Genomic DNA, 27,286 nt, shown 5'->3' on the forward strand with positions numbered 1-27,286 from the left:
TTAAAATAAGCGTCTCCTGCTCACCAAGGCTGCATTTATTTAATAAAAAATACAGTACAAATTGTAAAATTGTGAAATGTTATTGCACTATAAAATATATGTTCAAATGTAGTTTATAATTTAATTTAATAATTTTTTCCAGTGATTTTAATGATGATTTTTCAGGTTCATTACTCCATTCTTCAGTCACATGATCTTTCAGAAATCACGCTGATATTAATTATTGTTATTAATATTATTATTAGTAGTAGTAATGGTAATAGTTATAAAAGCAATAATGACTGGAGTAATTATTTCATTTGAAACTGCATACAATAAGAATAAATTTGAATAAATATTTAACAATTAAAAAACTAGTTGTACATGTAATAAATGCCGCCTTGATGAACAGAAAAAAAAACATGAAAGAAAAACACTGAACCCAAACTTTTGACCAGTAGTGTATATTTTCAAAAACATATTAATCAATAATGAATAAATCTAAAAAAGATGTTTCAAATATGAGACTTCAGATTTTGTTTGGATGCAGAACAAAACATGCGTTACTAAACATAAAATGAAATAATTATCAGTCATTTTTAACTTGAATGCTTTGGAGTCAAATCCATTTGTGTGTGTGTGTGTGTGTGTGTGTGTGTGTGTGTGTGTGTGTGTGTGTGTGTGTGTGTGTGTGTGTGTGTGTGTGTTCACATGGCAAGATCCAAAGCCTTTACTCAGTTTTGTGTAAAAAAAGGTTTCAAGTTTATTTAAAAGATGACTGAACAGTGTTAAATAATAAATTGTTGGAAAAAAGTAACATTCCTTTTCGTCATTTTGTCAGAAAGCATGGCTCTTGTTAATAAATGACATTCAATTGTAACTAAGCAGCAGAACAAATAATAAATATAACAAATCGATATAAATGTATGATCTATTGACAATTCTCAAGTAATTTATGCAAAAATACAAATGAATAAATCTCTGTTGATTTAAAATGTTAATATAAATATTTGTAAATGTAAAAGGTTATAAGACAAACAAGTTTTCTTTCTCTTTAAAACATTAGGCTATTGAACAAAAGCATTCCATTACTTATCATTGTCTAATCTTTGATATGGGATTTTTCAAAACACTACCACCACAGAGGCATTTCTATGCCTAAGTGCTATGCTTGGTTACTATATGTAGTGTGTTATAAATAGCCCATGAATGTGCTTGGAGTAACAACGGTCATCCCTTTGGCCCTGCCCTTTTGACATGAGCCACAGAGAGACGCTGTAGCACAACCTCCTTTTCCAAAGCTTGAGCTTGTAATTCACTCTCCTTTGTCTGAAAAGCTACACTGAGATTCCATTCCAGATTTTCAGGTTCCAGTGAGGGATCAATAGTTTTGAAGGCAACCCAGAGCTGCTCTGCATCCACTTCCCTATGATATGCAGAACATGGCAGAAGTATGAGAACATATATACTGCAATCTAAACAGGATTAGGTAAACGTGGCTTTACTGTTAGATCTCCAACGAAGCACACATGATGGTTTCTCACCCTTTGCCTTCCAACTGAGCTCTAAGCTCACTGATGTACTGGAGCCTCTCAGCGGTAGCTTGTTTTTTGACTAGACTCAGGAATTCTTTGTGTTGTCCATCTGTGTCCTGAAGTAGAAACAACATGCACACAGAGGATTATGCTGTGATAACATAGATATTGTGCTGGATACGAGGAGGCATGTTTTCACAAAACTCTTTATGAGTTCATGTACATGTTCATATGCTGCACAATAATATATATTGTTTCAGTATTGATTTCGCAATGTGATCAGTTGCAATAGTCACATTGCAGGATATGCGATGTTGATGTTGTATTATAATTGATCATTTTCATGTGTTTTTTTGAGGCTCGCGACTGTATAATGATTTTAAAGGTGCCATATACTGCATTGGTTTATTAAGTTAAAATGTTCTCTGATGTCTGCACAGTAGGTTTTTGGCTTCGGTAAGTTTAATAAAATCTCCAGAAATGGTATAATAAGCTCATTTGTTGCTCCATAAAATACTCCTAGAATCAGAAGGTCTATGATTGAGCATATATGGTTTGTGTTGTGAATATTAATGAGCTCCGCTCTGACATGCCGCTCTTGCAGGCACAGACACACACACAGAGAGCATGATGTACACTGAATATGGACAGATACAAACCCAATCGGAGTATTGTTAACCTTTTTTGCTCACCAGATCTGTTGTGGATAAAGGCTCAATTATAATTAAACTTCACAAAAGTGAGTGATAGCAATGTATCGCGATGTAAGAAAACAGCCAGGACTTAGTAGCAATTTTTATAGTCTTTGGTGTCAAACTCTGCATGAGCATATGACAGTTGAGCAGTGATTTGACATGATTCAGCAGTCTACACAACTGTTGAAACACACGCATTACATTTCACTTTAAACATGATAAATTAACAAAAGATGAAACTAAACATACTTTGTGCCTCTTTAAAGTGCTCATCAGGTCTGGATGAATGACCTAAAATTAGTTTACTTGCAAATGAGGAGGGCATGGCCCGTGAGTCTCATCACAGTTTGTTTTGTCTTCTGATTGGCCCGTTGTCCATATTGTGAGCCTCAGACACCACTGTTTTCCCATTTTCATGTTAATTCCATGGTTGTAAATTTACATGAAAACGAGGAAACAGTGGTGTCTGAGGCTCAAAATATGCCCATTTCCATATACTGATTTTTTATTTTTCTATTATACATTGGTTTACCCAGATTTACATTATAGGGCACCTTTGAAAGCATTCAGGCATTAGAAATTGTAGCATTTTTAACTTTAATAACGATTGATTTTATTGATTTATTTTTATTATTCAATTACTGTATACTGTTAGACTCGGAAAACAACAAAACACTGTTTGTGACTATTCTTTATTGTATTTATAGATAGTTTACTAGATTTTATACAGATGCACTCCTGCTACAGAATCATCAAAATCAATCTAAAATTTCCAAATAAAGAAAATCAAGTCACCTGGTGAAATTGTATTCCTATCGCAATATACAGTTGAAGTCAAAATGATTAGCCCACCTGTTTATTTTTTTACCCAATTTCTGTTTAATGGGAAGAATTTTTTTTTCAACACATTTCTAAACATAATAGTTTTAATAACTCATTTCTAATAACTGATTTATTTTATCTTTGTCATGATGACAGTAAACAATATTTTACTAGATATATTTCAATACACTTCTGTACAGCTTAAAGTGACATTCAAAAACTTAACTAGGTTAATTAGGTTAACTGGGCAGGTTAGAGTAATTAGGCAAGTTATTGTATAATGATGGTTTGTTCTGTAGACTATCAAAAAAAAAATAGCTTAAAATTAAAAATAATTTTGAACTTAATATGGTGTTAAAATTAAAAACTGCTTTTATTTTAGCCAAAAAAAACAAAACAAATAAGACTTTCTCCAGAAGAAAAAATATTATCAAACATAATGTGAAAATTTCTTGCTCTGTTAAACATCGTTTGGGAAATATTTAAAAGCGGGGCTAATAATTCTGACTTGTTGAACAAAGCAAAATATTGAAATGTTAGATTTTCCAATATCGTGCAGCCCTACATGAACATGTAAAAGTCTAATACATGTATAAATACAGCTTTGGAAACAAAATAAAAATAAAATGTATAATTGTTTTTGTTTGTTTTTTGTATTTGCAGTAAAGGTAAGTTTGTTTAATAAAAAAGGTTTTTCTTTTAAACTAAACTGCTGAAAATGTGTCTTCAGAATTTCAAATAATATTATCATTAGATCATTTATAAATAAGGATATATGACAAAAATGCATTATTAAATGTTTTCAGAAAAATCCATACTTTCAAATGTATACATTTCTGGAAACAAATGTATCATATTAAGTTAAATAATATACATTAGTCTTAATCAGATTAGAATAATTCATAACTTACATTATTCAAAGAAAAAATTAATTCTTGCAAAATATTTCACCTCTTTTGCGACAAATGCAATTCATCAAATGTGGCTCTATCTCACAATTTTATTTTATTTTTTTAAGATACAGAATTATTAGAATGAAATTTTTGAAGTGCTTTCTGAGATAGTCAAGTTTGACGTGAAATTACGACCAGATCGTAACCAAATCGTGTACCAAATACATAACACAAATTGATTTTATACTGTTTAACTACTGCCAAGAAGTTACTGCTACTGTTTTGGGATAAAAAGGAATCATGTGGCTTGGAGAAATGGCCTCTATGTTACATTTGGAGTGAATTAGATACTATTTGAAAAGAAAAATCAAACAATCTGACATAATTTGGCATCCTTTTATCTGTTACCTTGAAAAAACCTTATGGAATAATGCATCACTTCTGTAATGTTTTAATATGCTTTGTCATTATGCTCTGTTGTTCAAACAGGTCTTTGTAAACAAGTTGGCTTTTTATGTGGGTGGGTTTTTTATTTATTATTTTGATTTTCCTATTGTTTTTCCTTTTCTTTCCTTTTCTTTCTTTTTCTTTGCTCTGCCATTGTTATATATGGACAAAATATGTAAAACAGAGAATTATTTTCTTTCTGAATCTGTGTCTAAAATAAAACTTATTTGACAAAAAATATTATACATTATCAGCAGTTTATAAAATAAACAAAACAAATAACCAAAATATGTGACTGTTAAATGGCAAATCAAGAGAACTAATAATTACTTTGAAGTTGTATCTTATTATTTCCGACATTTGTAGATTATAAATATTTTTAAAAATTCAAACACATGACAATCCATGCAGTACCTAATATTTGCATGATATTTTGGTCACACCAATCCCTATCATGATGAGCTTAAAGCCACAAAATCTACTCCTTTTTACAATCAAAGAATTACATATTCTTAGCGAAAACTTTGGAACTGACCTCTGTATAAAGTGTCTGATAAGAAATGCGCACTCCACTGCTCTCCAGCTCTGTCTGAGCCGCCGCCAACAGCTCCTCAATGTCCTGATCCGACTTCAGAGGGAAAGCCTTCCTCAATGCCTCGCTGAAAACCACCACACATATATAGTGAAAAAATAAAATGACAATCATACATTTACTGATAAGAAAATGTGACTTTTTTTATCCTCACCTAAATTCTGAGACAGTCAGTGATCCGCATTGCGTTATGTCACTTTGAATTAAAACCTTAAGCAAGTGAGACAGCAGCTGTGTCTGTCCATGGTAGATACTCTCATCAACCTGCCACAACATTACAGTCAACACAATTACAGATTCTAAATCAGGTTCACGGATATTGATCTGTCATTTCTCTAGATTCACAGAATTCACTCACTACTGAAAGCGCCGGATTGGTTTTTATTAAGTGCCATTTCGTGTGCTCGTGAATCATCTTTTGAGTGTAGACGCCATGTAAATAAAAGATTCATTGTGTAATTTAGAGAGCTTTATAAATTATAACGGATCTTTGTGAGATCTCTATGAACTAAGATTAGTGACTCTTTTTAGTGATAATAAGAGGAGCGTGCTGTGCACTTTCCAGGCTATAATCCATTCAGAATTTGTATGAAACTTTCGTTTTCGGCACATATACGCTGATATGTTTTGGGAATGACATCTGCATATTTACGCTGGGTTTATTCTCGAAATAACGGTGAAGCAATAGACGGGACAAAAATATATTTCCCCCTTCTCCTTAAACAACTTAGTGTTTCAGCTATGAAATAGTTCAGTTTTGTATGTAGCCTAATGGCAAAGTGTTTATATTTAGTTTCGTTTTTTATTCAGCTTATTTAGAAAAACGTTTGGAGCATTTTTTATTCGTTAAAATTAAGGGTTTTTTTAACGAACAGCGCCCAGCGGAAGACCATCATTGTCTGTTTGATCAGTTTGCCTTCTCAGATCATCACGACTTGCCTAAAATAAAAGATATAAAACAGTTCAAGTATAAAACAATGGTAGCTTAAACGTTAAAGAATGTGTGCTATTAGGCGCATAGTTTGCTTATAAAAAGCTTGCAGGACATCGAGGCGCCAGAGCAATCACTTGCATTTTTTCAGTGGGAGCAATTTAAAGTTATCCGTCATTTTTGCTCACAAAGTACGAGTAATACATCAAAAAACGTTACAGCGATTTTATAAAATAAAGAAAACCAAAACTGCGCTTTCTGTCGTCTGGTTTTTGAACAGGAGCGCTTAACAAAATGAAGCAAAATGTATATGCCTCACAGACATAATAAATATATTTATAGAAAGCTTTAAATTATTAATTAACGTAATAAAACAAATCGAAAACAAAAAAACTCCTTCATGTAATCCGTAAAGATGAATTTCTAAAGGCGAGTCCAAGAGGAGATTGCCAGTCAGGATCTTTGCGACACTGACTCAGAATAAGTTTATTAATAAATAATTAAGATATGTCCTTACACTTTCCTCGACACATTCATTGTTTTTTGTTTTTGCCGGTGCTTGGGGCGAGTTTTAGCTTATTGTGTGCGCTTGAACGCGGATTCGCAGTAGCAGTTTTAACATGGAGTGACACGACATCTGACGTACAGATGACACTGGCACATTCCGGTGGCACGTCCGGTTTTCCACTGTCATGTGTCACTCGCTAGTGGCATGTGTAATGACCTAGTGACCTGTGTCACTCAGAGTGTCCGCTGCATGTCACTGCAGTGACATCGACACCCGGCGAAGCTTATGACATTAATGAACACGAGCAAAACCATATTTAATCATTACGCGACTTTTAACCTAATTTATCGCGTCGCAAGTTAGTTTATTTGCTGAGCTACTCCACGATGTTTTAATTTAAAAGCATTTATTTTATGTATTCGTAGTCATACTTCCGTACGTAATATAGTCATTTGACAGTACATGTCAGTCAAATTTATTGTGGCATGCTTATGTATGGGAGGGGTTACACTTATCTGTTGTACTGTATATTATTGCATCCTGGCAGTTCCTTTGATCCCTACAATATGGACTTCTCTATGTTTTTAATTCATTCATTTATTTTATTATTTAACTTATTTTCATTTTAAGGCATTTTAAATAAAATCCTTTAAAAAGTTATAATAAAATGCATGTTTAAAACTCATAACATATATGCATGTAAGATAACAGGTGTCATTTGCCTAATGATTTTTAAATATTAAGGCAAAGAGACATAAGATTAATGTGCTTATAACGTGCTTATACTGACACCTACTGGCACATGTCACAAGATCACTGACACTGGCATGTGTCACTGACATTACTGGCATGTGTCTAAAAAGAGCCACTTGACAATAATGATGATCAGAGTTACACATAGGCTGTTAATATATTTGGGCCCAGGGGCCCACAAAATATGTGTTAAAAGTGCGTTGCATACCCACCCCTACTCACCTCACGGGCAAGGAAAAAAAGTTCAGGCTCAGGAATTTTTTCCACTATCAGCCCTGCATTGGGGGAACTAAATTAGCTCCTACCTCAGAGCAGGGTCTAATCCAGCACAATAGGGACAACAAATACGAATTACAGTGTTTTTAAGGCAGGGTTTGCCCAAAGTTTTCTTATTAAGGGCCAATTGAGGGCTTTGGGCCGAATAAATAGCAAACCGTACAATAAATTTGCTAAGGGAAATTTGCTAATTTATTGGATATATATATAAAAAAACTAGAAAATGTTGCTTTAAAACATATGAACTAATCCAGTATCATTGTAAACATTTTATAATGAACTTATTTCTGTAAAAACATAAACAATTCCATTTATAACACAATTGAGTTCAATGCTGAATACACTAGTCGAGCTGCTCCTGCCTTGACTTGTGCGTTGTCCTATCTGTCTAGTGACCGTATTTACATTTTAAAAGCCTTATTCATTAACAACATTGAATTGGATCATTTAATTTCAGTTTTTTAGCCCAGCAATAAAACAAAGAAACAAGAGTTTATCTTAAATTTGAAATGACAATGTCTGTCAAAGGCATGCTCTTCCACCCACTCCATCATTCTCACTCTCCTTTCAGATGGGATTGTGGGCCAATTCAAAGGTTACCAAGGGCCAATTTCAGCCTGCAGGCCCTACTTTGGGCAATTCTATTTTAAGGCATTCAGAAGGCTAACATTGGCAGCCCTGTTAAATTTGTATGTTTATGTTATTTGCATTGTGATATTTAATATACCATTATATAATTGGCACTACATGTTGTCATATGTGATTTACTGGGGAGTATCTTGAGGAGTACACTTTGCAGGGCACTCATGACTGAATTAGTTGTGGAGCTTGAGGAGCGGAATTGAGAAATGACTTATACATAGGGCTGCACAATTAATCGAAAAAAGATCACAATTTCGATTTGACCCTACACACAATCTTAATTGTGGTTTACTACAATTCTGCCATTTATATTTTCAAGGTCAGGAGAGAAGCATAAAAATGGTGGCACAAGTCTTCACATGGTTGTAAATACTTTGCTCAGCAACGTGGACACCTCCAAACGGTGTTAAAAGCGTCACATACTGCATTTATAAGGTATAATTCACCCAAAAATTTCATTTCTGTCTTAATGTAATGATGCAGTCGCAAAATAACACGAGCTGACACACTGTTTGTCTACCTCAGCAGAGTGGAGGATGAGGGGAGGTTTGTTTCTTTAATAAACTATGACATTTTGTGTAAGAATGATTAATAAATCCTCATGAAAAAAGTGGCGTCTTTAGTTTCGCACTCAGGCATGTGCACTTACACTACAAGCGTACCGGACCAAAGCCCAACTGAACCACACTGTGGCAAACCTCTTCCAACAGGGCCAGCTAACTTAACCATGCCTGCGTGCGATTTGGAGCACTCACACCCAGGTACGGTTTGGATAGCCTATAGTGTGAGTACACCTTAAGTCGTCCAAATGCGTTTACATAGCATTTTCCAAGATCTCATATTGCACCTTAATTAATCTTTTTGCCCAAAAAAACTTGTCTGTTTTTTGACGTAAGATGGATGTGAACCTATAGCAGAGATCCAAAATTATATTACAAACTTTTCAATTAGCATAATATTTTGAATAGTGCTGGGCAAAAATAAATCATGATTGATTAAAAAAATAAAAGTTTATTTTGAAAATGTAAGCATGTGTACTGTGTATATTTATTATAAGTATATATACACACACACATGCATGCAAACATTCATTCATTCATTTTCTAATAAGAGGATAAGTCCGCTAACCTTATCCAGCAAGTTTTTACGCAACGGATGCCTTTCCAGCCGTAACCCATCTCTGGGAAACATCCACACACTCATACACTACAGTCAATTTAGCCTACCCAATTCACCTGTACCGCATGTCTTTGGACTGTGGGAGAAAGCGGAGCACCCGGAGGAAACCCACGCAAACGCAAGGAGAACATGCAAACTCCACACAGAAACGCCAACTGAGCCTAGGCTCGAACCAGCGACCTTCTTGCTGTGAGGCGACAGCACTACCTACTGCGCCACTGCTTCGCCCGCATGGAAATATTTGTGAAAATTTTTAAATTTAGTGATAACATTTAAATGTATATGATACAAATTATATATAAATTTAAATATCTATTTAACAAATTTGTTTTGTATAGTTTTGTTTCTATGTATGTGTGAATCCCATATACACTATAATTATGTCAAAAAAAAATTGGATGCGATTAATCACTGTTAATCTTTGCCCAGCACTAATTTTAATGTATAACTATCCAAATAAACATTTGGAGGCATGCTACATGTTTTTGATATTAAGAACACTTGGAAGAAATTATTTAGCTTAAGTACAAACCTTTCCAGTCAAGACATCATTGAAAAGGCAAATGAGATCATCTTTGAGATTGTTTTGTACGCTTTCCATGAGGCTGTAAGCCCATTCTCCTGCTTTATCTTTATACTGTTCCACAAGATAGCTGTGAAGAAACGTCTGCAGATCTCTGGGGTCATCATTCTTTGATGAAGAGAAATGTGTGGAGAATCAAACACTCATATCTATCGAACGATAAATCAAATTAAGAAAGAACATTCGTATACCATACCTTTTCATTATCCGCCATTTTGTTTCTCCATATTTCTTTTATTACCTTAATAACATCTGCTTTCTTGAGCTTAAGATTTTTAAGTTTCCCCTCATATCGCAGATAAATGGGCACGTCACTGGATGTTCCCTGTCAAAACAACTTTAATTAAACCAAGCAAAGATGGTACAATTGTCTCCAATGCTAAATATGTGAGGTTAAAAACACTTACAAGTCCAGTGAAGAACTGATTTTGGCTATTAATCTCCTTCATCAAGATCTCCAGCCTCTTTTGGCTGGACTGACCTTCAAAAAGCTCTTTACATCGCTCAGTCCCTCCGAGTATATCTATAGCCCATATTGCATAATTACCATCTTGAACATATGCTCAGATGTGCTATATAAAGAAGGCAACATCTGGCTTATGACTACAGAAAATCTGTATGGTAAGTTCAGAAATTGATACCTGAACACTGTTCCCAGTTTGGCCTGGGAGTTGTGGCAATGTGTTGGCTATCTGAGCCATGTTGCTGTGTAGTCGGTGCTGACTGTTGATTGGAATAATGTATGAGTTAATGATCGTTTTTTTGTCATTATTAGACCTCTTTAAAGCCTTCCAGCTCATTCTCTGTATGACAATACCTTTTGATGAACCTCCAGCAGTGTGTCATATTCAGACTTCACCTGGTTGAAGTCTGTTTGTAGGGTTTCCAGCTGAAATAAGAAATCATGAAATATTATTGTAAAACAAACACATATTGCAGTCATTATTATGATCTTCAGTTTACATCTGCCTCTTTAGAAAAGATGTTTAAGAGTCATTCTTTTTGATTTGTTTATAGATTAAATGATAGGTTACAATTCAAACATTTGGTGTGATTTTGAAAACATTTTATGATCACAAAACTGCATTTATTTTTGCAAACATAAAATCAAAATGTTTCAGAAATTGTACAATAGGCTGATTATTATTGATGTTTAAGTCATGCTATGGGTAAACAGGTTTATAGAAAGCAAAGTACACATTTGAATACATTTATATCTTTCAAGAATCTTTAATTAAAATAGATTTTGAACAACGTTTTAATTTTAAATAAAATATTTTGTAACAACTGTGTTTACTGTTACACTTAATTAACTGTATGTTATCTTTTATGCAAAAAAGCTGTCATGTATGATGGATATGCAGCTGACAAATCTACAGCATGTGTGTGATGCTATCATCATCTGAAGTGCTTTGAAATGTGCATTTTTATTCAATGTTTGACGTAATTTCAACTAAAAATGTAGATAGGTGGGACATAGACTAGCTCCTTCCCTTTGAAAAAACAGCCAATAGCATTTTGTTTTTATCACAGCTCTGTCAGTGAATGTTTTGAGTTTAAGCGCATCAAATGAAAAGCAAATGTAAAGCATTTTGAAGGGAATGTCAGATACTAGAGAGCATTTGATTGGTCAAGATTTGATAAGAAACTAAAGTATGAGGTGATGTGAAAAAAAAACATTCATCCATTTAGGCAGACGTCACAAATACAAGCTTTGAATGTTAATATTAGCTTTATATTTTCTAAATGCAAATTTTAGAAAAATATTTAAGTGCACACTACCTTATAGATATCCTTCAAACTAACATACTGATTCTAACATTCATTAATCAGTCCCGAATTATTATAGTTATTAATCTGGGGTCGCCACAGCAGAATGAACCGCCAACTTATACAGCACATTTTCACGCAGCAGATACCCTTCCAGCCACAACCCATCACTGGGAAACATCCATTCACACACACACACACACACTACGGACAATTCAGTTCATCCAATTCACCTGTATCACATGTCTTTAGACTTGTGGGGAAACCGGAGCACCCACACGAACGTGGGGATAACATGTGATTCTGACATATAAAAAATATTTGAATTTCACATGACCTATAAGGAATGATTAAAGCCCTTTCAGGACCTATGCCATTCAGTTCTGAAAGCAAAAGGGGTCCAATTTGGCATAAGGAAGATGTACCAAGAACGTTGCCAATAAGTGTACATTTCTATAATATGTTTCATATCAATTGTTCCCATACCTTCATTAGCGTCTCCTCATGCAAGTGATTCAAGTTGTCCCAATCTCGTCGAGGGACCACATCACTGTATTCAGCTTGAAGGCGGTTGAGTTCAATCTGGGCTTTGGTAAGATCTTCTCGACACACCTGTAAAGCCATTTTCACCACCACAGGATCCTCAGACTCATCCTCTGAGAAGAACAAGTTTCTGTCAAAACTCCTGCTCCTCACTACTAAATCTTCAACCTCATTAACACAAACATTCCAATAAAACACTCTCAAGTCTTACCAGACAAGCTACTCTAGCTTCAAGTACAGGTTGTAATGTGCTTTCATCTTGACTACCTGCTACCTCTACAGAAACTCCAGCATAGCTAATATTCAATATAATCTAGTAATCTGACTTCACGCCCATTGGCAGAATCAGATCAGGAAAAGCTGGCTTTTATTCCACTTTTTGTACAGTATGCCAGTCACTGTTAATATTGTAAGTACATTTACATTTAGCAGACACTTTTGTCCAAAGTGACTTCCAATTGAGAAGGCATTCAGCAATTTAACAAGAAGAGGCAATACACACAAGAAGTGCTAATTATAAAAAAGAACTGTTAGTGATCAGAGAATTAGGTGTTAGAGTAAGTTTTTTTTTTATATATATATATAAGAGAAGAGTGTTTCTACAGGTGGTTTGTCAAGCCCACTTACCTGTGTGACGCACTTTTTTTGTAAGAACGTGTCTGGTGCAAATGTGTAAAACAGGTGCAAGTGCCCGTTAAAGTGTCAGGGAGATGAAACAATTTGTTTTCTACAGGTGGTTTGTCAAGCCCACTCACCTATGCGATGCTCTCTTGGGCTCATTGAAGTCCAGATGAGCTGCAGTGTTCTGGATCATTTATAGAAGTTTAGGGGTGCAAGACGGGAGTCAAGCTAGAGCTACTAACTAGTCTAGCTAATAACTTAGACATGTGAAAGCATTTATATATAGCTTCTTTTCTACTTGCATGCAAGTCCCTTTGGATAAAAGAGTCTGCTAAATGAATAAATGTAATTGTTAACTGTAAATGTATCAAAAAAATTAAGCTATAAATATATAAAAATAATAAACTTATCTATAAATGTAGAAAATATGGCATAACATGTAAAACTTTGCCTACCGTCACACCTCTGCTCAAGTCCTTATATTGATACATAAATTCAAATAGTATTTTGTTTTCATGTTTATTGTTTTTTTTCAGACTCCACTATTAACGTAACCTTCATTATTATCATCATGTTCGGCATCTTGGGTAGATTGCATTGTGCTGATTCTGGTGATGAGCAGCTTTCGTGCATCACGTTCGTCCCTGTAGAGCTGATACTGGGTGGCTAGATCCTCTTTTAGATGATCAACCTTTGGGGAGAGATGAGATAATCATGATGTAGTGTTTTATCATGTCTTCTGTTTGCTTTAATAAAGCAGCAGCACTGTGAATATTATAAAATAAGTATTGGATTAAAAAAAAAATTAAGGTTAAAGAGTTATTTCTTCCCAAATTTAAAAATTCTTCATTTACTTACCATAATGTTGCTCCAAACCCATATGGAATTTGTTCAGAGCATTTGTAAAGACATTAAGCAGTTTAATTCAAGTCTTTGCTTTGTATGATGAGCAGATTTCATTTTGGCTTAAATTATCTTTATGAATATTTGAAGCATCAGTTTTGAGTTTTACAATGTAAATAAAAAACATTTCATACTTAGTTTTTTTGTCTCGTAATCCAAATTCTAGTACAAATAAAATCTTAAATCAAGAAGCATTTTCTTGACAAGTTAAAAAAATATTGTCTTGTTTTCAGAAATAATATCAAAATTATTTTTAGAATTTTAATTTAATTTTAAGAACAAGAAAAATAATGAGCCAATGGGCTAAGAAAAATGTTGCAAAAATTATTTAGCTTGACATTATTTCTGAAAACAATAAAATATGTTTACTGGTGTAGAGCTTCTTGACTTAGAAACTTTTAAATATTTGGACTATAAATAAGAAAACAACTCTAAGTAAATATTTTTTTTTTGCAGTGTCGGTGAAAAGACTTTCAATGGCGGGACAGACATCTGTTTGGAACAATATGACAATATAATATAATAATTATTATTATAAATTATATAATTATTTGGGGTGACCTAACCCTGTAAATTGAATTTATAAAGTTACTAAATCTGAAAACAAAAAGTATTTAAAAGAAAAACATCAACTATCCATCACAAAATTACCTAATTAAAGCCAAACATCTGATTAACCACACAAATTCAAAGCAGGCATCTAAATCTGAATAATCCAAAGTAACCAGATCTCTACAGAAGAACAGAGTAAAATAATTTAAAGTAAACTGAGCTCCACCTGAATCTGCAGAGCACTCTGTTGTGACCTCATGCTTTCAATGACGCTCTGCAGATGCCTGCACTCTTGCTTCAGAGCTCGAACCTCCTCTCTTTCCTGTACTCTCATTTCCAGAATCTTCTTGTCACATTGTTCTGACACGAGCACCAGCTTCGGCCGTAGCGGTAGCAGATCCCTGATCTGATCTCGCAGATGTGCTGAGAGAGACATTAGCACTTCGATTAGTGTCTAAAATGAAATAGTTAACTGAGTTTCATTGGTATTTTATTTATTTGTGGAATTAGATTTCTTTATTTTGCTGCAACATTTTGTGAAACTATTTCTTTTTGTTAAATTGATTTTAAAATAATAATACCAATGGAAATGGAGATAGCCTGCTTACTCAAATATTTGATTGAACATTCCGAATGTACATACCTAATGTGATGTCATACTCCTTTTTGATGGCAGACAAAATAGGCTTATAGGTTTTAAATTCTTCAATTAAATGGCCAAAGACTTCTTGGTAAACCTTTATAAAGCAAAAAGGGTAAAATAGCAGAAAAATAAGGGGATTTAGTGTTTTCTTCAATGTATAACTCTTGAAAAGTTTGGGGTCAGTTTGATTTGTTTTATAAATTATTTAATTTCTTCCTAAAAAAATAAATAAATCTATTTTAAACTGCAAAAAAATGATTTTCTTAAATGTTTGAGAGGGATTTAAACAGAGGTATCTCTCCAAGGGGCTAAAACTGAGCCAATTCCAATGGGTGCGGTAGAGTTCTTATGTATTTATTGTGTTGTACATGACACTGAGTCCAATGTTGTGCTTTATGAATGTCTACACCTCCCTCTACCCTAAACCCAACTTTACAATAAATTATGTTTTATTAACGTCTACACCTCCCCTACCCTAAACCCAACCTCAAAGTATCCTGATGTGGTTTATTAATGTCCACTCCACCTATACCACTTAAACCCAGCCCACCTATGGCAAATTTCTCTCCTACTTGGAGGTCACCCATCCTACTTGTGGCGTAATTCCTACCACTAGGAAGTCTCCGGGCTGCAGCGATACCTTCTTGAATTTGAATCTTATTTCTAGTCAAAATCTCTAAAAATTCTTATATCAAGAAGCATTTTCTAGACAAGTCAAACATATTTTCTTGTTTTGAGAAATAATATGTCTAAATGAAGTGAGTTTTTCCTTAAAACAAGCAAAATAATCTGCAAATGGGATACGTAAAATAATCTTATGTCAAAAGAAACAACAAGTTTATTTTGCGTACACCATTGACAAATTATTTTGCTTGTTTAAAAAAATCTCACTTCATTTTGACATGTTTATTCTTAAAACAAAACAAAACAGTGTAATTGCTTGTTTAAAAAAAAAACAGATTTTGTACTGGAAACAAGTAAAAAAATTCAGTAAAAAAGCATTTTTTGCAGTTTACATGAAAGTCAAACTTCTAAAATGTTCAACTTCAATTAACAATTAGTTATTTCAATAGACAATGTTCTTTTAACTATGAACCACATAATCTTGGGGAGAAAAATAATCAATGTATTTTTGTTTCCATATTTATTTTTCAACTACAACAATCATTCCGCATACAGTATAAGAATGATTTCTAAAGAATCATGTGACACTGAACATTTGCTTTCACCCCAAAGCCTTGAACTGTGTTGTTTTGTTAAGAAAACCAGTTTGATGTAAGAAGTTTACCTGCAGTCTGAGCTCTTGGACTTTAGAGTCCTGTGTGTTGTCTAAAACTTCTAGTTCTCTCTTGAGAAGACACTCCAGTTGCTCTAAGAAACGAGGCTTGGCAAGAGACCTGCAGGACATGAAGATACCATCAGGACCAAGGCACTGATATTCAGAACTGACTGAAAACAAAAGAATATGACTAAACATTGTAAAATTATGAAACTATTGTTAACATGAACACATATGCTCTATGTGGAATTCTTGCCATACCCATAATTTCTTATTTGTCTGGGCTTTTGAAATGTAACTTCAGCAGGCTCAGATGAAAAATAACTCTTTTCCTTCTCTTTGGTCTGCTGGAAATGGAGTGATTTGCATTAATACAATATACATTCACCAGCCAATATATTAGGTACACCTGTTAATCTTGCTTGTAAATGTAAATAGCTATATGGGACATAAATGTTTATGGCATATAAGTGAACATATATGTTTCTGACATATATGGGACGTATATGTGTTATAAATGTAGAATACATATATGTTTTTTGGCATATATGTAAACGTGTTATCAGGGATGGGCAAAAATACATTGAAATGTATTTTGAAATAAAATACAAAATACCTTAATTTTAATAAACTACAAAATACAGCAGCCACAAATGCATCAAAATAAAATACTGTACTTTGTATTCTGAAAATACTACAAAATATTTTTCCATGAAATTTCGTCGCAAACCGTTAATCAATAGGCATATTTGATCAATGCCTTCACCATTAAACTGATTTTCTTTTTCATTTTAGCATAAATTTTGTATAATTATTAGTGTTCCTGTCTTGAAGATGTTCGCTTTAATCGCTGTAAAAAACATGTAATGCAGATGAGATGAGTATATACTACTATATCTCTTCCAACAATCTCTTAACAGTCTTATATTTTTAAAGGGATATATATGTAGAGATTGTTTTAATTTTTTGTTCAATAAATGTAGTTTTTTAGCAATTGAAATCTTCAATACATAATGTAAAAACATGATTTACGAAAACTATTGAAATCTCCAGTTTTAGTCATTTCCATAAATCATGTTTATTGCATTTGTACTCTTCAATGCACAACATAAAACATGATATCTCTAAAAAACTGAGTTATCTCTTTTTGCAAATAAACTAGATTGGAGTATTATTAATTATTGGTGTCTGATATACTGCATTGTGCCACTTTGACATTTCTTCATTAACTGTACACTGCATCTGCAGATCATCTACTGGCATTTAAAACAGCCAATGAAGTATTGTAGGACTTGCCACTGTAGGAGTTATTTGTATGTTGTTTGTCCTACTTTCTTGGCATCGAATCAGCAAACCATTCAAAACTACTATTATCTGTACAGTATACTCATTCTCCCAAAGGTTTCTCAGTTCCTCTTTAACTGGAAGAGTCCCAGATTGCCCCCTTAGTGAATACCATTACATCGTCTTTAGGTGTTTTATATTTCTAATCAACCTCTGCATTTCAACCTGCAGCACTGAGATTGAGAATGATTATGTGCTGTAGGCTCCACATTCTGTTTTTAATGACTGATATTTTATGCCATCTCATTTCTTAAGCAAAGATGCTGATGACAAAATGTACACTATACTGCCATTATATATTACTGGTCTAGGCATTGTGCAGTATACTATTTTTAATGATTGTTGACTTGTTTTGAAATATACACAATGCCATTTGTCTCTTGTTTTTTTTTTTGTGTGTGTTGCATAATTTTCATCCCTACTCCAAGCATTGACCACCTTCTTAATCAATTTTCTGTTCTGATTTCAAGACCAGGCCACATTTTTATGATGTGATCATATACTTCTTACAAAGTATTTTACAGTATTTTAAAAATACAAGACACTAAAGTATTTTAATAAAGAAAATTAACCCATTTTCATATACCCAATAAAATACAAGTTATAAAATACTATTTGGTATTTAAAATACTAATTTGAAATACATGAACCTTAAATACTGCCCATCCCTGTATATATATTACAACCGGGATAATTTAACTTGCAAATTCATAACTTACTTTTATCAATTTTGCTCTAGACATCTTGTTTGCAATGTGTCGCTGTAATCCTCTATTGTTGTCATCATTAGACTCAAATTGAGACGATGACCTAGAACAGAAGACAGACAACTTGGGTATTTGAGATGCTGTGACTTTCGATAACACACAATTTCTATGGCTTTTATAGATGGTAAAATTTGTCTCATGTCTACTTTATTATTCCAAATAACTTTCGTAAGAAAATAAAATAAAATATAGTTAAAACGGTGTTCTACTTTCATTCATGATAACGTATTTGTGCAAAAAAATAAACTTATTCTGTTTCTCACCTGTACTTATTTAAATGTATAAAAATGATAAGTCGTCCTGCTTATTTATGTTACATTATAAATAATTGGCGTTACTTTAATGCTTTTGGTTGACAGATGAGTAAGTTTACTTTCTTTATTGTCCACAAGTGGAAATTTATCTTTGGCTTCACCACACAACCACATCAGCGTTCATATTACACACATCACAGAAAAAAACAGGCAGCACAAATTACATTCAATGTCATCACATAAATCACATTAAAACGCAATTTAAAGCCCTATACATACTTAAACCCCAGTATTTAAAAATCTAATGGCAGTCGGCACAAAGGACATTTGATTCACATTTTTCTTTACTTGAGGTTGCCTAAACGTCTTTTTGATGACAAGAGCTAAAATTTTATATTTAAGGGATGGGAACAATATTCAGTAATGACGTGTGCTTTCTGTTTAACTCTTATTGAATACATTTCATTTGGTTGTCTTTGTGCTTTACCTACAATTGCACTGGCAATTTTTACTTCTCAACACAGTTTTTGCTTTTCCTTAATTGGCAACAGTCCATACCATGCAGTCATGTTAAAACTCACAACACTTTGAACTAAGTTCTTGTATACCATCTCCAGAACATCTTGACTCACACTAAATTGTTGTGACCTCCTAATAAGACATAATCTCTGCATTGCTTTTTTTAATGCTCTCTGCATTTGCAGCAAATGTTAATCCACTATCAATAAATGTTCCTAAATATTTAAAACATATAACTGTCTCTATTTCATATCCCTCAAGGACCAGAGGTTTCAACCCTTGACTAAGGACTAGTTAATTTCTGCTAATTAACAGTGGTTTAAATGGTGGTTTAAAGGGTAACGGCGATTGGCGAATAAAAATAATTAAAATGACAAATATTTACTGCTTTGAGGCTGCACTGTGATCATTAATCATAAACTTTTTAACTTGTATCATCAAATATTTGTGTTTTTTTATGCTTGATATGTTATTTGCTATTCCTCTACTGACGTCTGCAGCCTTATTCGGACAACAGTCCTTCGATTTTAGTTTAGCGTACTTTAGTTGTGTATACGTCTAACCTTGAGTGTAGCAGCGGGGGCAGCTGTAGATCTTTTACTGCCATCTGGACGAATAAATAACTTTTGAATATTTCGCAGCAAATATAATATCATACGTCCAACCAAAGCTTCAGCGGCGTGGCATTGTTGTTGTTTGAGGGGTGGTTGCTATGATACTGAAGGACCCTAGGAAAGACCTCCTACTTATAGATGCCTTTGGCGTGCCTGTAATAAACAATAACATAACCTGTCGTCTAAAACGCCATATGTGTGACGGAATTCGTTTACATTTGTTAATATATAAATGTAACATTTTTTACATATTTATACTTTTTAAACGAACTGGTATGATATGACCAATATTTATATGTTTTTCTCACGGCGGTGCACGCTAAGACTATTGGATTACAGCACAGCATGTCTTGTTTTTTTTTGTTTTTTAGACTCAAGAGTGCTTAACTTGTTGAACAAAATGTCTTAACGAGTGATCGAAGGGGTATATGTTGTTTATATCCATATTTAGTAACTATCTACATATAGATATAGTGTTTGCATAAAATATTTAAAATTGTTGTTATGACTCGAAAACAAGCAATATTGCTTAAATGAGTAAAGGAAAAGTACTGCTTCACTGACTTGTTTAGGTATGGGGATTAGATGAAGACCGTTACATAAATATCCGAGAGTGTCCAAATTAAACGACAGATGTGTATTTAAACTGTTATCTGCATCAAACGTGTGAATAAACGGTACTGTACTGGGTCACTTGTTCGAAAACAGATGTTTTTACATCGTACAAATCAACCATATGTGCTCAAGCGCTAAAATTACGAGTTGTGCTAAAAACTACAAATCCTACACTGCGCTGTGCAGCCCCGGTTGAATTAGGTATGGGTCATGTAGTTGATGGCACTTCCCTCATGTGAGCGGTGTACACTGCGCAGGGCTTTGTGTTCAACTACAGTACCCACACGTCACTGTCGAGCGGCTGTTATCCGGGGATATCTCTCGCTGCTGCTGCTGCTGTGTTTCTCCTAGTCTAGCGCTCTCTCCTTTTTAGCGGATTGGCACAACAGGGTAGGATTACTAGAAGGAATACAAAAACATAGGCAAAAAAATGGCAGAGCTTGGAGCGGGGAGCCTGCTAACAGGAGATCCTGCTTTTAATTACCAAGAGCATGAGCTAAACGAGCGTTTGAAGCGGCTGTACCCGGCCGTGAATGAGGAAGAGACCCCCTTACCCCGATCTTGGAGCCCCAAGGATAAGTACAGCTACATCGGGCTCTCACAGAATAATCTGCGGGTGCATTACAAAGGTATACAGATGTGACACACGCTGAACTGTCAACCCGTAGGCCTTGACAATCCCTGCTGGTTGTGTATGTGCAATCTCCCCGATCTAGTTTGAGCTGCTTTTTCCGTCCCCTTATGCTTTGTTGCATAGAAGGAAAGAGGAATGTCCAAATGGGTTGACATTTAGCAAACCATCATGTCAGAATTCGACTAGCTAGGGTAGCTTGTGGCTGGGGAGTCTGACTTTTGGACGCCTATTGCCATGTCAAGAACATCAAGTGTTATTGGTTTACTAAGCTTATGGTTTGAACTCTGTTTCGGTGAATTAGTCTAGGCTCGGGCTAGCTAGCCACGGCAGGGCAATAAGGGCAGCTAAGCTGCTACACCATCGCAATGAATCGCATATTGCTTGTTTAGTTTACACCGCATTGCATAAGTCTATTTGTTAACCGCTATCCGACGTTTTACATAAAGACGCGCTTCGCGTGACAACGAAACGAATGTTATTGTGCGATGTTGATACACGGACATGTTTTTATTTGTGTTGACGAACATAATCGAGTTGTTTCGAATCTTGGCGAATCGTTTGAATCGCCAAATTCGCGACAATGGTTAAGTCGAATTCCACAAGACTGTCTTGTTTAAACAGTTGTGGCGTTTCGAATGACCCAGCGAGTCTCCCTCAGGGGGTCTGTGAATTTACCCACTGCAGATGTACTTTTAATGTATAACATTTATGTACACGTTTCTGGATAATAAATCACGAATAAGCTATTTTAAGAACTACCACCAAGCATCTATCTATAGGCGTTTATTGAGTATGGCAAATATCAGATAAACTATTTTATTGTTCTACTCTAACAAAAGATAAGCATGGATTTATTACAGTACAACTGTTGTAACAGTTTTTTTTATCAGATTGATTACCTTTTATATAGTTTTTTACCACAAATACAATGGGTAACTATTGTTAGCATATACAAATCATTGTTAATTTAACTCGGTTTGAATACAAAAGTGCTGTTTTTCTTTTTTTGTAAAACCATGACTAATTTCTTAATCATAGTACTTTAGGTTTGATTACAATAGAGTCATTTTAATTTCAGTAGTTAGACATTAGACTGTCGGTCATTCCAGTAGTGACCAGTATCTGTTTAATTAGCCTCTAGTACTTATTTATTATTTACTAGTATTTATTCCTTTGTCACTAGTCACTGTCCCAGTAGTGCCAAGTAACATTCTCTGTTGCTGGTAACTTATTGCTTTTTTTTTGCACTGAATTATATGATAAAAATAGTATGTGGTTCAGATACCAACTATTAATTTCCAACTAGTATTAAATGTAATATATAATTGTCATTGTGTATTCCTTGTTTTTAGCAATAGTTAAATACTTATTTCTTAATACTTAGTTCTGTTACCTATTCTTTACTTAGTTTTTACTACAAAATGTCTACTATTAATTCCAGTTTAAAATTGAATACACAGTATATGCTTTTACGAAACACTAGTGTGTGTTAAACCTGTACCTGATTTTCTGCCAAGATATTATCTGTTAATTTTGCATACATGCGCATTATCCCTAAACCAAGTAAGACCTAATAAAGTGTGTCAAATCATTTTTAATTGAGTTAAAAGGAAGCTCTCCTGACTAGTCATTAAAAGACTATCACTTTAGTCTGGTGACATGCTGTATCTTAATGACAATGAGCTCTTTTGTTGTAGCATGTGTGTGAATTATTAGTTTTATAAAAAGGCTTTATTGTTTTGCCTGACAGATTAGTGAAACATTACATATTATATGGCTATTTTTAGATTTTTCAATGAGGTTGCGTTTCCATGTGTACAATACTCTACAGTTTGATGGTGCCTTGTGTGTAGATCATAGCTGTTTGCTGTCTTACATGATATACATTGTATTTGACAGCTGTCAGATAGACAGTACGTTTGTGTGTCAAAGCTCAGGCCCAGTGTGTCCAGTCCACCCTCTTTGACAAAACAATGAACAAACAGCTGCATTATTTCTGTAATCTACACTGCTTTGTGTCTGTGGAAATTCGTACCCCATTGCTAACTATCTTCTTTCAGGCTGTGGCTATGTTTACCACTTCATATGCCTGCCGATGTTGGCCAGGTTTTTGCTTTTTAGAAGTCAGATGATATTGATATACCGCTATTGATTCCTTTTTCTTGTTGTTAAGGATCTGTGTCTTTTTTTTGTGCAGTCAGCCTGACTGTTTTGCTCCGTTTATCCTCAAAGCAGGATTGCAGTGATTAGATTAGGATAAAAAACAAAGGCTTGTTACTATAATCTGCTATCACAGACATCTTGTAGCAAATATATTTAAAGCACTCTGCTTAAGAAATGATTTAACCCGCTGTCTGTTAACCTTCAGTGCTATTCTGGCAAGTGTGCCAGATTTGGTTTCTGAAGACCGAATTGGAGTCTGTCAAGTAAAAATAGATATTAGCCATGATGTTTATGGTGCATTACATTAGCTTATGTGGCTCTCGGCCTTTATTTAGGCAGCATGTAAAAAGTAATACTCTTTTGCATGATAAAACGAGGAGGAAAGACAGCGGAGGCTTCTTCTCTGTCATTGTTTGCAATAAGGACCTCATTTTACTCATCATCACGCTGACAAGGACATGAGCTCTTTTATAAACGGAGGTGAAAATGTGACTTTTGCAATTGTACACACGTACAGATTGTTTTACACCACCTCTTGTGAGAAGATTAAAGCTAGATAAATGGATGTAAATATAGAATAAGCTTGCGCATACTGATGGGCTACTGTCTGTTCTCTGTGCGCAGGCTGTTGGACTCAGTGTTTCCTTTAAGCTCATTGTACTGTTTGCCTATAGAGGGCTTTTGCCTGTCTGAGGAGCCAATCATGCATGTTGAGTCGCTGCGGTGACATCATCAGATTGTGTTCGTTTCCCTGTGGTGTCTATGTGAAGCTGTGAAAGCCTGTTTGCTAACACTAGCACCGCACTCCCAATCTTCCCTCCCCGTGTCTTTGTTCTCTCATATTTTTTTTGTATGCCTGCTTAGCTGATGTTATTATGGGTGCCAGCTGTAGGCTCCTCAGCTTCTGCAATTTCTCCTTAGATGTTTTGACAGAGAGACCCTTAAAAGTACGAAAAGCAGTTTTACCAGATCGCAGTGGAATTCTGTGATGTTGATTATTTTGTGTGTGTGAGAGTGTATGAAGAATGAAGAAAATCTGCATTGCCCCATCCATTTGCTCCCCTTTTATTTTCCTTTATTTGATTTCTCTTTAATTTACCAGTGTATTCTGACCAGAACTTTAGCCCATAAACGAAACAAGAGAAAAAACAAAACATTAACATACATTTTACTTTATTTTTTGCGTTTTCTGCATTTTTTTCAAACTATGTTTTCCCATTATGATGTTTTTTTTTAAAGATTATAAATATAGAAAATTAGAATGAGCCTAATGTTTTTTTAATACCTTTCAATGTTGTTCAAAAGTAATCTTACACAACAATAAAACACAAACTTAAAAAAGAGGGATTTCAAACATTTCTTTTTTCAGGCTCCCAAAACACAATTGTCTTGTTAAAAATAGCCAAACATACACACATGCATGTTAGTAAAATAACACTTCTCAGAATCACAAAAAATGTATTGATCTGTTGTATTTTGTTTCAAGAAAATCAGAGTAAATGGATTTTGATTAATTATATAGATTGACTGAAGATCATTTTAAGATGGATAGAGAAAGTTGCATTGTATTTCAAGTTTAAGGCACATTTTCTCTCAAATTAGCTTACAAATACTTTTAGAATGTTAAAAGGTTTTAATATAATAATACATTTAAATTTCTGTTAGGGCTAGGTAGTGACATGAACTGGTAAAAGATTTTGACAGCATAGCTGCATCCCAATGACACACTATGTACTAATGCACTTACACACTCAACAACATAGTATAGTGTTCCAAATGAAACACTAATGGTTATTTTAGTAAGCGGAAATTCAAACTGTTTCCCTGAGGATGGTTCACGGTTGCCAAATTAGTGAAGTAAAACAAATCATACAATTGGCTTAAGATATGCAATCAAAATGCGGGACATTGCAACCTGCAGAACCTCAAAATAACCTTAAAAATAATAAAATAAAATAAAATATGACCAAACTACCAAATAATATGTGCCATGAGTGCAACCCCATTGACAATCGGGAGGCAGCATAATCACTCTCATAGGAGAATTTTGCTTTCATAATTCAAAATTAATGAAGTAATCCTACATGAGTGCTTCATAGCTTGATGAACAAAGCAGTGGCTGTTAAGTGTGTGGTGTCCAAAACTCTACACTTCATTTTAACGTGCATCATCCAGGTATTTAAAGTGCACTTGTTATTTTTAGAGTTTTCAGTGTGAACATACTATGTAAACTATACTATAAAATGATGTAGAATAGTATATAAATATGCGATTTGGGATGCACCTTGTAAAAACCTTTATTTATTGTGAATTCTGCTTTTAAATGTGTTCTGGTTAAAAAAAACAACAACTTTTTTCCTATTGAACACAATATAGATTTTATATTAAGAAACATTTTAAATATTTTAGAACAGTTAACGTGTCAGGCTTAATCATTCAAATGAATCATTGACTTCTGGTTTCTTAATTAGCTTAAAAAAAACAGATTTCTTTGCAACTTGAAAAGGCATCTTTGGAGATCTTTCTTTTCTTTGGATATAAAGTAAGTAAGCCACTGCACTATTTAGATGCATAGCAGCATTGGGTGTTGGTTTAAAAGCATTTGTTTCTCAAATGTTTGCTAAATCATGTGCTGACCAGTAGCTTTTGATGCCGAGGGTCCTTTTCAATATACAACATATTGTTTGAGCATTGATATCGCAATGTGTGTATTGGCAATAGTCACATTGAAGGATTAGATTGTTTATTACAGATTAAAAGATAAAGATATGAAATATTATTTTAAAATAAATTATTTATATAATGATGGTGACCATGGTATTTTATGTCGGATTTCTGTCCTTGAATTGTTACACTCCCCACAGTTTTTTTTTCTCTTTTGTATTTATATATGTTCGTAATTTATTATATTTTAGCCAGGTGTACTGCATAGAAAGTGATTTGATCATCCCAATCGATCTAAATGAATGAAAGACTTTCCGAAAAGAGCTATTCAAACCATCAAGTGAAATTCTATTCAAATCCCAATATATATCACAGCAAAACAAAATATCGTAATGTCAGATTTTTTGCCGCCCTAATAGTTTAACTTTGTTTCTCATCAAATTTTCTGACCAATCAAATGCTCTCTAGCATCTGACCTGTACGACCCCCCATCAACACACTATTGGTCTATACACTTGAGTTGCGAGAAAAAACAAAATGCTATTGGCTGTTTTTAAAGGAGCAGGAGCTACTCTCTATCCCGCCCTGTTTTTATGTTTCAGTTAAAATGGGCTCTATGCACAGCTAGAGTTTTAAATCCAACGGTAAACTTCAAGTGAAAGCTTATGGCCCATTTCCACTGAGTGGTACGGTACAGTATGTTATGGTTCAGTACGCTTTTATGGCTGTCTCCACTGTCAAAAGGCGTACTGTAAAGTACCACTTTTTCGGCACCCTTTCAAAAGGGTACCAAACACGAGAAAGGGTAATAAAAGATGGAGCTACACGCACAGCTGAATGCTGTTTGGTTACAGAGATGCGTCACGAGCTTGTGTGGAACTAGCCAGAATGAAAACTAAGGAACCGCCATGTTTTAAATACACAGCCGAGACATTACACTGTAATAACATATACATATAATAATGAGCCATGGATGACCCAAGCTCAAACAAACCTTGTTGTCGTCTTAATGTACAGAGACAAAGCCAAGAAGAACAAAGTCTGCCGTGTCCTGTTGTTGTTTTATGAGGCCATCTAAAAGTGCAAGTGGTTTTCGCTTTCTTCCGGGAGCTCGCAATTGCGTCTATATATTTGATACAACAAACTTTTTGAGCTGATGATAATAACGTGCAGGTGATTGAAGTGTCTCCGTCATCTGATCCTTTCAGAAAGAAAAGGACAAATGCGAGAGTTAATCGCGAACAAACAAAGGAGAACCCAGACAAAACACAGGAGTAAGTTGTTTCAGCAACCTGAATCACAAACACACTGTCATGTTTATCATCGCCTTTCAGACTATTATGAACTCGGAATAACAGAATTATTGTCCAACAGAGGTTACATGTGCTGGTGAAGATTACAGACTCAGATGAGAGGACTGTAGGCTATGTAGCGTGCTGTTTTTGAACCCAAATAAGGACTAAATGTATGTTGTGTGTAGTTTTTCTGTAATTGGTAACATATCGGAGACTGTAAGGGTCTGTATGTGCTCATATTTGTTGCATTTATTTATTTTATTTAATTGCA

At 34.4% G+C, this 27,286-nt stretch overlaps 2 protein-coding genes across 20 annotated transcripts in view; one reads left to right on the forward strand and one right to left on the reverse strand.

The window, feature by feature from the left end:
* Positions 1–717: 717 nt before the first annotated feature.
* On the reverse strand, positions 718–19,750 carry tsnaxip1 (translin-associated factor X interacting protein 1). Of its 17 annotated transcripts, none has more exons than XM_009293577.3 (17): positions 19,594–19,750; positions 18,210–18,300; positions 16,408–16,490; positions 16,156–16,264; positions 14,868–14,961; positions 14,451–14,647; positions 13,325–13,460; positions 12,092–12,261; positions 10,653–10,724; positions 10,477–10,558; positions 10,243–10,358; positions 10,032–10,160; positions 9,785–9,943; positions 5,118–5,227; positions 4,907–5,030; positions 1,524–1,630; positions 718–1,405 (listed from the first exon to the last, which is right to left on the reverse strand). In XM_009293577.3, exons 1-17 carry the CDS (start codon positions 19,635–19,637, stop codon positions 1,210–1,212), a joined length of 2,019 nt encoding a protein of 672 aa, XP_009291852.1. In that variant the 5' UTR covers positions 19,638–19,750; the 3' UTR covers positions 718–1,209. The 17 variants fall into 17 exon arrangements, 12 of the variants coding, with proteins under 12 accessions (XP_009291852.1, XP_073785427.1, XP_073785429.1 ...); NM_001100100.1 differs by having other exon boundaries at positions 726–1,405; positions 16,408–16,493; positions 19,594–19,736; XR_012393744.1 differs by lacking the exon at positions 5,118–5,227 and having other exon boundaries at positions 16,408–16,493.
* A 197-nt stretch (positions 19,751–19,947) lies between these two features.
* The window catches only part of ranbp10 (RAN binding protein 10), a 71,564-nt gene continuing 64,225 nt past the window's right edge, over positions 19,948–27,286 (forward strand). Inside the window, exon 1 of one of the 3 annotated variants that reach the window (XM_073929587.1) lies at positions 19,948–20,068. Coding sequence is in view for 2 of the 3 variants with exons in the window: in XM_005159142.5 (XP_005159199.1) it covers positions 20,690–20,888 (199 nt within the window). In the remaining variant the exon portion in view is untranslated. Of the gene's footprint in view, positions 20,069–20,449; positions 20,889–27,286 lie in introns of those variants that run through there. The other 2 variants (XM_005159142.5, NM_001045050.2) reach the window with 2 other exon arrangements.

This window comes from Danio rerio, chromosome 18, assembly GCF_049306965.1.
Source record: "Danio rerio strain Tuebingen ecotype United States chromosome 18, GRCz12tu, whole genome shotgun sequence".
Classification (NCBI taxonomy): Eukaryota; Metazoa; Chordata; class Actinopteri; order Cypriniformes; family Danionidae; genus Danio; species Danio rerio.

What these genes read in the sequence shown, in the direction of transcription:
- tsnaxip1 (NM_001100100.1), bottom strand. Translation starts at nt 19,637, where the DNA reads ATGGCAGTAAAAGATCTACAGCTGCCCCCGCTGCTACACTCAAG. An exon ending in AGACAAATAAGAAATTATGG is followed by an intron (nt 16,265 to 16,407) that starts GTATGGCAAGAA and finishes CATGTCCTGCAG; the next exon opens with GTCTCTTGCCAAGCCTCGTT. An exon ending in GGAGTATGACATCACATTAG is followed by an intron (nt 14,648 to 14,867) that starts GTATGTACATTC and finishes TGTCTCTCTCAG; the next exon opens with CACATCTGCGAGATCAGATC.